The following is a 9662-nucleotide window of genomic DNA, read 5'->3' on the forward strand; positions in this document are numbered from 1 at the left end:
GTGTATCTGACGGACAAACACCAAACCAGTTCCACATCACTGAAGTTGCACCATTTTTACAAACCAAATCTGGTTCATCTGTTTCACTCAAATATCGGCCATGTGCGTATGAAAACAAAGGCTCTGCGCATGCGCGTTTTACTCATATTCTATCGCGATATTTCATTTTCCTATCGTTGCCTAACATTATACCGTATTACCGTGAACGGTATAATATGGCCCAGCCCTACTCTACACCATATTTGGTTCAGTTTCTTTTTTTAAATCTTTTGGTTTTTTTCAACATTGGGTTGTGCAGCATGACCTTATCCCCCAGAGTGAGAATGTCAGTGTTCTCTTCTAATGTCATGTTCTAAGGTGTCTGAGGGAGAACCTTCAGAGGAAATGATGTATGGCATCATCTCATGCCTATCTCAGAGCACACTGTAAAAAACACTGTACAAAAACTATTTTTTGTTCATTGCTTACCAAATTTGCCATGCTGAAACTTTATAGATAAGAACACAGATAAGAGAGAAGCAAATAGGGAGAGATAATATATTGGGTTATTCTCACAAAGCCTCAAACATAAGATTGGCCAAATCAGCAAAAGCTTGTAATCTGTTCTTTAAACTTTTTGATCTTCTATATTCCTATTATTATAATGTAATATTTATTTTACTGGATGCAGTCTTGCACCATCTAGAGATTTTTCTTTAGATGCACTTGTGGTATCAATTTGAAGCTCCTACATTGCATTCTCCAGTTATCATATTCAGAATTTAGGTGTCTACGCCACTGATGGGGTGATGACACCATCGGTCTTTTATGACGGAGGGGTAAAAAGTTGGCACTATTGAAAATACTGCTTGCCATGGCTATCTGTAGTAAGCAGACAAAATGCATGATATGTATCAATTCTCTCCAAAACAAATAAACCTTCTGAAAATATTGCAGACAAGTTCTGGATACACTACTATAAACTTAAACGCAAAAAGAAAAACACAAAAAAACTTCAAAAACTGAAAATGATTTGGATAATAAAATGAGAGAGTCAAAAATCAAAAGGAGGATCAACCACTGAGAAGAGTGAAAATGTAATAAAACATGGCCTTTGTATCATCTGCAAAATTAAAGTCTAAGTTGCTGGTGTCTCAGGATCAGACAAAGGCTACGTTCACACTGCAGGCAAAAGCGCAACAAATCCGCCATTTTTGATCCTATGCGACCCATTTCCGGTCATGGTATGACAGTTTGAACAGCACAAATCCAATATTTTCAAATCCGACCTGGGTCACTTTCGTATGTGGTACTGAATCCGATACATATCTGATGTTTTAGAAAGCGACTGCTGTTTGAATGGTCATGTCGCATTAAATCCGTCCTTTATGTTACTGACACAAGACAGAAGCCAATTATCAGCGCCGGAGAAGACAAATGAGAAAGCATGGCAGCGGAAACTGGAGACGGAGCAAGTCAATGGACAGAAACTGAGGTTTTGGACTTGATTAACATATGGGGGGGAAAAAAAAACATATGGGGAGACAATTCTATTCAAGCTAAATGACTCCGTGTCCATATAAACCTCTGAGTTAGCAGCCACTGCTCCAAACAAGGCTATTGTTAAAGCACGGACTTTTTTCTCAGTGTCCTTCTTTCTCTAATTAATTTGTCAAACTTCTGTCGGTTACAACACCTACTAGCTCTGTAGCCACCATTTTTACTTCTGTAAACAGAGCGGGTTGTGTGTGACGTCTTCTTTTCCTCATGTGGACCGCTTTGAGGGCCGTGAACCATTCACACTAGCGCGCGTTTGCTGTCACATTTTATTTGTAGTGTGAACAACCAGACAAAAAAAAATCGGATTTGATCAAAAAACCGAAATAGACCTTTTAGTGGGTCTTAGATGAGTTTTGAACCACTAATTTGTATTCTCTCTGCAAAATGCTGGTTTTACTGAAGTGAACTCCCTGCATCTTTGTATACACAGTAAATTATAGTGCGTTGTTAGTATATCACCCTGTGATTGGGACATCACAACAATTTGCCTCATTAAGTAAATCTGACTATCATATAAAAACTTAAAATAAACAAACACAAAGAAACCCTCTAAATTTATCACCAGGTTATGGCATGAAATGGAAAATGCAGCTATAACGAACATGATCGACTCCACTTTGTTTATTATGCTGATGGTTTTAATGAATGTTTGGATAGCCAGTTAAAAGGAAGAATTCTTACTTTGAGTTATCGATTATGTCACTAGTTAGCGAACAAACTAATGTAAGTCTATTAGCTACAACCAACCAACCGCATGACGTCATGTTGTGGCGTTGTACTGACAGAAGATGGCGCTATGCATGTTTTTCAAACTTTAACTTCGGGCACTGATTTCTTAAATCCAGCGTCACAGACACTGTTCATTTTTGAGAGCAGAGCTTAAGGGTGTATATTAGCCTGTATGTGTGGAGCATTTGATGTTCCCTTTAAGGTTGGTAGTTCGATCTCTAGCTGCTCCAGTCTCCATTCTGCATGCCAAATATCCTTGGGCAATGTTTGAATGCATGAATGTTAGCTAGAAAGCACTTAGGTGTAGATAAAATTGCTTGTATGAATGTTTGTAAATGGGTGAATGAAGTGTGTTGTTTAAAGTGCTTTGAGTCTAGAGTAGAAAAGGTGCCACTGAGGTGCCATTTGAGGACATAACACAATTCACTGATCATATTAACTCGGTTGAAAAAGACATCAACCCATTTCCTTGCAGATGTATTCAGGTCTAGTGTGTGTCAGCAGCAATGAACTAAGAAAAAGACATGGGTCTACTTACAGCTCCAAAAGCGGCAGATGTTCAAAGATCTGCCAGGACAACGTGGTCAACATGGGGTTCTTGGACAGGTTTCTAAGAAAGAGACCAAGAAAGTAACAGAGAGTGTCAGAAACCTCACTTCAACGTGACAATAAAAGCTCATGGATGTTAGGTTTTCTACATGATGTTTTGTAATGAGTGCAAAACACGAGGGAAAAGTGAAATTCATAAAAGAGCAGAATTCCACTTAGGGTGTTTAGTCAGTTTAAATCGACTCTGGTTCATTTTCCCACTTAATGAAAGTTGTTTGAGCAGATGTGAACAGTAATAGTGTTTCTGACCACTGGTATACCACAACTGTACCCTTTCAACAGCTACCAAACGTTAAAGGACCTAGCTTGTATGAGCCTTATGGGATATTTATATAAAGATCCTCCAGCCTCAAACGGTATTATGGTAAAATGGCCTGTATTTATATAGCGCTTTACTAGTCCCTAAGGACCCCAAAGCGCTTTACATATCCAGTCCCTTCAAGGACCTGCAGTTCAGAAAAGCGCCCCTCCGACAGCCAAACCCATCTGTTCTCTGATTCGATAGTTAAATTTGTGATTGACATGAAATTGACCAATCAGCTGAAAGGAAGAAAAATCGGGTCAAAATCCATACTTGTAAGTTGAAACCTGAGTGCAGCGTTTCACACGTATTTTTTGGCTATGTCCACACACAAATCTTTTTTACGCACACACAAATTCTTTTTACACATATAAATCCTGATTTACAAGTACAAAATATTTATGACCACAATTTGAGCCCATAGCACTCCCTCACAACTATAGGAATAAGCCCAGGTTTCTCTTCAGTGCTGCAAAGAGGCTGACAAGGAATCAGAGCTCTGTTTAGCCGAGTATTCCTTTAACTTGAAATAGTGAGGACTTCACAAATTTCTTCATAATTAACCATTATAGAGAAAAGAACCAACCATTCCTCAGATACATCATTAGGTACAACCACTTTTAAAATAAAGAACTGCTGATATTTACTTGTATTGTCTTTCCTCAGTGATTTTTCAGTCACTTCAATTACTTCCTCCAAACCATTAACATATCTACTTGACTCCAGATCCTACCATTAATTCATTCTTTCATCTGAAATATGATCAATCTTTATAGAGATCTGTATCACATGCTTTTAAGGTTGCAATAATTACACCACTTTTTTAAAAAGCAAAGGCTTTTTAAATTAACTGATCATCTACAAAAGAGCAGTTTATTCAAAGAGTTACAGTCAGCATTTAGAGTTTACCACAGCTGCATGTTCTCCTTAAATTACTGGCTGTCTTCTTATGGCTTCTTATCTTCTTATGGCTCAGTGTGTGAAGAGGACTCTCCATGTACGTGAACAAACCAAGGATAATTATGGAGTTCCACAGGGTTCTGTGCTAGGACTAGTTCTGTTTACATTATACATGCTTCCCTTACGCAGTATCATTAAAAGTTATAGCATAACATTTTCACTGCTGTGCAGATGACACATAACTTTATCTATCCATGAAGCCAGATAACACACACCAATTAGTTAAACTGCAAGAATGTCTTCTTGAAGACATAAAGACACAGATGACCTCTAATTTTCTGCTTCTGGCTGTCCCTTCCCAACCCTGGTTCTACAGGAGGTTTTTTCTTGTTAAAATGTACTTTTTCCTTCCCTCTGTCACCAAAGCACTTGCTCAAAGGGGGTATATGACTTTTGGGGTTCTGTCTGTTTTCTTTGTATTATTGTAGTGTCTTCACCTTCAAATATAAAGTGCCTTGAAGCAACTGTTGTTGTGACTCGCTGCTATATAAATAAAATTGAACTCAGTTGAAAACAAATACTAGTGAGCTTATGGTCAATGTACTAATTTATTACTTGTCCTGATCTCCTTTGATAGAACACAGAACAGGTATTTAAATAATCACCCTGCAGTGGCTTGAATCTCATTTATCTGCTTCCATAAGAAAACTGTGAAAACAACAACAACACACACACACACACACACACACACACACACACACACACACACACACACACACACACATCAGATGTTCTGCAGTATGTTCTTGCTTTCATCTGAACTTTTGTATAGTGATAGGATTAAAGCAGCTGATAGTGCTTTGTCCTTTTCAGCTGAGAAATTAGAGGGTGGAAGAAAACACAGAGAAGGAAAAAAACAGAAAGAGGAACAAAAAAATTGGAGGAGAGGAAGAAAAATGTATTAGAAAAAAGAAGCTGACGGTTTGAAGAAGAGACTACCACTCACACCACAAGCAGTGATGAAGAATATGTAGCCCACTGAATGCACACTACTGGTCAAAAGTTTTAGAACACCCCAATTTTTCCAGTTTTTAATTGAAATTTAGACAGTTTAAGATTTCATTACACTCTGAAATGAAAGCATAGTACAAATAAGAAATTTGAGTTAAAAAGAGAAATTGTGGAATAAATTTATAGACCAAAATGTATTCTAAACCACCTTTGGCAGATTTAACAGCTGCACACACCCGTGGCATTCTTTCTACAATAGAAATAAATATTCAATATTAACATTAATAAAACTATTAACAATAACAAATATTATTAAGAAATTTCTTCCCATATCTTTTGCAGAAATTCCCATAATTGTGTGGCACTTGTAGGTTGCTTTGCTTTCACTCTTCTGTCCAGTTCATCCCAAACCAGTTTGATGGGGTTTAAGTCTGGAGACTGTGCTGGTCACTCCATGTTTTCAACTGACTGTCTTGTTCTTTTTTTTCCTAAGGTAGTTCTGGCATAGACTTATGTTTTGGGTCATTATCTTGCTGTAGGATGAGCCCTGATCAATTAGGTGCATATCAGAGGGCATTGCATGGCGCTGCAGAATGCTGTGGTAGCTGTTTTGGTTCAGTGATCCTCTCACTCTGTACAAGTCAACGACCCTGGATCCAGCAAAACAGCCCCAGACCGTCACACTTCCTCCTCCATGTTGGACAGTTGATGCCACACACTGTGGAACCATCCTTTCGCCTACTCTACGGCGTACAAAGATCCTGAGTGATGAACCAAAGATTTCAGATTTTGATTCATCAGTCCGTAATAGCTTCTTCCAGACTTGAGTAGTCCAATGATGGTGTTTAATGGCCCAGCAAAGCCTCTTTGTCTTATTCTGACATCTTAGCAATGGCTTTCTTGCTGCAACTCATCCTGTCAAACCTGCAGCTCAAAGTCTTCTCTTGACAGTTGACAATGAAACTTGCTCACTACGACCTCTATTAAGCTGTGCTTGAAGCTGTTGTGCTTTGAGCCACCTGTTAACTCTCAAAAACTCACCCTCTGATTCAGTTTCTTTTCCTTTTTATGGTGAAGGAAACTGGAATCACTGACACCTTGACTTTCTTTGCAATTTCTCTGTAGGAAAGACCTGCATTTATAAGTGTTATGATGGTCTGTCTCCCTTTCATTGTTAATTGCCTTCTTCTTGTCATTTTTGTAGCAACACAGAGAACTATTGTTCTGCAGTACAATAATGTTCAATTGATACTAATGAGGGTATGCTACAACAGTGTGTTCCAACATAAACCCTTATGCAGACAGAGGGGGTGGTAAGTAATCCTGAAAAGTTGGAACACCTGTAGGAATTAGTAGCACCAGCTTTCAAGACTTGATAAACCTTCATAGCTGCAGAACAGCTTTACATTGTTGACCCATTTTGTGTTCGTTGAAAAAAGCCTTTTTCTATAATTCTGAAATGTAGATTATTTTTCAGTTTTAGGTAACCTTCGTTTATTTCTTTTTCAATCTCTGGCAGTTCACCACTTACATTTGTACCATTTCAAGCTATCCATTGGACTTGAATTGCAACAAAATGCTGGAAAACTTGGGGTGCTCTAAAACGTTTGACCAGTAGTGTATTTACTGCAAACCTGCTGTTGAGGACTGCGCTTGAATATTCCCAGTACATTTATCTGACAGCTGTAGCTTTTAGCTAATTCTAATCACCAAAAGAAATATAATTCTCCATATTCTCCAGCAAAGTTCTAGGTGCAGCAAAACTTTTCATTTTAGATTCTGTGAGAGTAAATGAAGTGCACATGACAATTAGCTTTCTTAAATGGGATTCAGTTTTAAGTGTCATCAACTTGTCCATTTCCTGCTACAACAAACCAAAATGCCCACTGCTCACAAACAATAAACTCTGTTTTTCTCTTCTGTGGTCACAAATTCTTTGATTTTGTTCTATTTGTTCCTCTCCTCTTCTTTCAGCTGGTGATGTAAGAGTGTTTATTATTCATAGCTGCTGAGATCCAATACCTCATCAGTATTCCACTCAGGATTGGGAGAGAAAAAGCATGCAAGAAATATAAAATACATATTTTTTTATGTAATTTCTGATGAGTCTTTAATGCTGTTTGATAAACAGCATTAAAGAGTCTAAATGTGATCTTTGGATGTATTTTGCTGTACCCAGTGATTCACAATAGAGGTAAAAATAGAAAATATAGTGATGATAAAAATCCAGGTCTCATTTTATAAAACCCTCCTTATTCCTGCCAGCCTTTCTCTATACAAACCAGTAATCACAGATCTTACTGGCAGCATTTCCTGCTTTAAAATAATTTAGAGCATAAAAATTACATGAAATTAGAAAAAAAAGTATTTCACTCACAGTACTGCACACACTACCACAGTGTCATAATCACTACAACTGATCATATAAGACTAATATTCTACCATTCTCAAATTTATGTTTGTACTAATGACCATTGTGTTGCATGTCATGCACTCTGAGGATGGTGGGACTACAGATTTATCTTCAACCTTCTTAACATACACACACACGCACACACACACTAATTTATATTGCTCAAGAACATAAGTGTGTGATGGTAAAGTGCAAACTGCATCCAGCTAGCCAAGAACCCAGACTGATGTTAAAGCCGAGTGAATGCTGACCTCAGCCCAGCAGTCTGACCCTGACCTTTAACAAATAACAAGGGGTTAAACAGCCTGTCTTTCTAACTGTTCATGTTTCTAAAGTAGAATCGCTGTGGCTGTCAGCTTTGTGTTAATGCTCAAATACTACGAGAAAGAGTATGTGTCTTCATAGTATAGGGATTTGTGTTGGTATGTGGGACGATAGTCTGTAGGTTTATATTATAAAATGGTAAATATGTTTCAGGTCATTTTACAAAGCAACAAGAAAGTAATGTAATATGTAACAAATTACTTTCTTTGGAGAGTAATAAGTACTGTAATGAGTAATGTGCAATAGATTACTTTTTTGAGTAATGACCTTAACACTGATCACAACAAAAATGGGAAATGCCTCCGACATGCACAAACATTTGTCCACACAGCATGCAATTCCTTGGCGAAACCAAACAGCCACTCCTTAAACCATTTGATTTTAGAACTGAAGCAGCCTCTTGGATGAGAGGTGAAACATCTTCACAAAACTTAAAAAAGTCCAGTTGCTTTCTTTCCAAGCTCCTGAGACATAAATAAGGACAGCTGTAATATTAATATATCTACATGTGATCTACATCTGAATCTGTGATGGGAGTTTATGGGTAGTGGAATCAGTGCAACACTCCCTATTCTCATGGATCCATGGATGACTGCATATATTACAGTAATGCATATCTGTAGTGACTGTAGTGAAATCTTATCTGAGTACAATACTAAACACAAGCACTGATTAGTATGTGCTATTTTCAGAAGTGACAGATGTGAAATGACAGGTGTTGTTGCGGTCAGTCATTCACTCTGTCTGTGACACAATACTGAGTGTGTGGTTGTTTCATGTGTCAGTCTAAGTTCTGTCTGTTCTGCTCACCAAACCACTAATTGTGCTTCAGTTTTAATAGAGTTCCCTGCTTGTAAACACTAAAAAAACTTTAAAGGGACACAATGTTTATTTCCATTAATACACTCTGCTACTAGTTTATTAGGTTTTTTTATCAGTCCAATTCAAAAGTGTCCTGTGTTACTGTGTTAAAGAGACAGTCGATATGTGCAGGGTACAGCATGGACAGGACAAAGGGTTTGTATGTGCCCAAAAACGGTAAGTGTTTCAGTATCAGTATTATCAATCAAGTTTTTGTGTGTGTGTGTGTATACTCACATGTAGCGCAGGTGTGGGTTCTTGGAGAAAACGCGAGCCTGGATCGTATGTAGGTTGCTCCTCATAATGGTTCTACCACACACACACACACAGACAAAGAAGAGAGAAAGCACTTTGAATAACTTTCAGCTCTGTTACTCTGACAAACAGACAATTAAAAATGAATGAACGAATGAGCAGATAACAACTTAACAACTCGAGACGATTTATAGTTGGATCAAAATCAGGTCAACTACACAACAAATGTGAAAATCAGTGAAAGTATATTATTATTAGAACTTATTATCCCACTTCTGACAGTGAGTTTCTTGCTTGAAACAGCTCCAATGAATGGATTATTTTCCATTTTTGCTCGTAGTACATCTGTATATTTGCTCTCTGCTTAACTTATATACAGTGGCTTGCAAAAGTATTCGGCCCCCTTGAACTTTTCTGCATTTTGTCACATTACAGCCACAAACATGAATCAATTTTATTGGAATTACATGTGAAAGACCAAAACAAAGTGGTGTACACGTGAGAAGTGGAATGAAAATCATACATGATTCCAAACATTTTTTTACAAATAAATAACTGAAAAGTGGGGTGTGCATAATTCCAATAACATTGATTCATGTTTGTGGCTGTAATGTGACAAAATGTGGGAAAGTTCAAGGGGGCCGAATACTTTTGCAAGCCACTGTATACAGTGGGGCAAAAAAGTATTTAGTCAGCCACCGATTGTGCAAGTTCCCCCAC

At 37.8% G+C, this 9662-nt stretch overlaps 1 protein-coding gene across 1 annotated transcript in view; it reads right to left on the minus strand.

The window, feature by feature from the left end:
* Positions 1-9662, minus strand: part of LOC102215492 (NT-3 growth factor receptor-like) — an 80150-nt gene that overhangs the window by 46234 nt on the left and 24254 nt on the right. Inside the window, exons 3-4 of the mRNA XM_005747609.1 lie at positions 8925-8996; positions 2807-2878 (exon numbers count right to left, since the gene is read on the minus strand). Coding sequence (XP_005747666.1) covers positions 2807-2878; positions 8925-8996 — 144 coding nt within the window. The remainder of the gene's footprint in view (positions 1-2806; positions 2879-8924; positions 8997-9662) is intronic.

The sequence above is a fragment of the Pundamilia nyererei genome, unplaced genomic scaffold, assembly GCF_000239375.1.
Source record: "Pundamilia nyererei isolate P.nyererei 1_Seehausen unplaced genomic scaffold, PunNye1.0 scaffold00201, whole genome shotgun sequence".
Taxonomy (NCBI): domain Eukaryota; kingdom Metazoa; phylum Chordata; class Actinopteri; order Cichliformes; family Cichlidae; genus Pundamilia; species Pundamilia nyererei.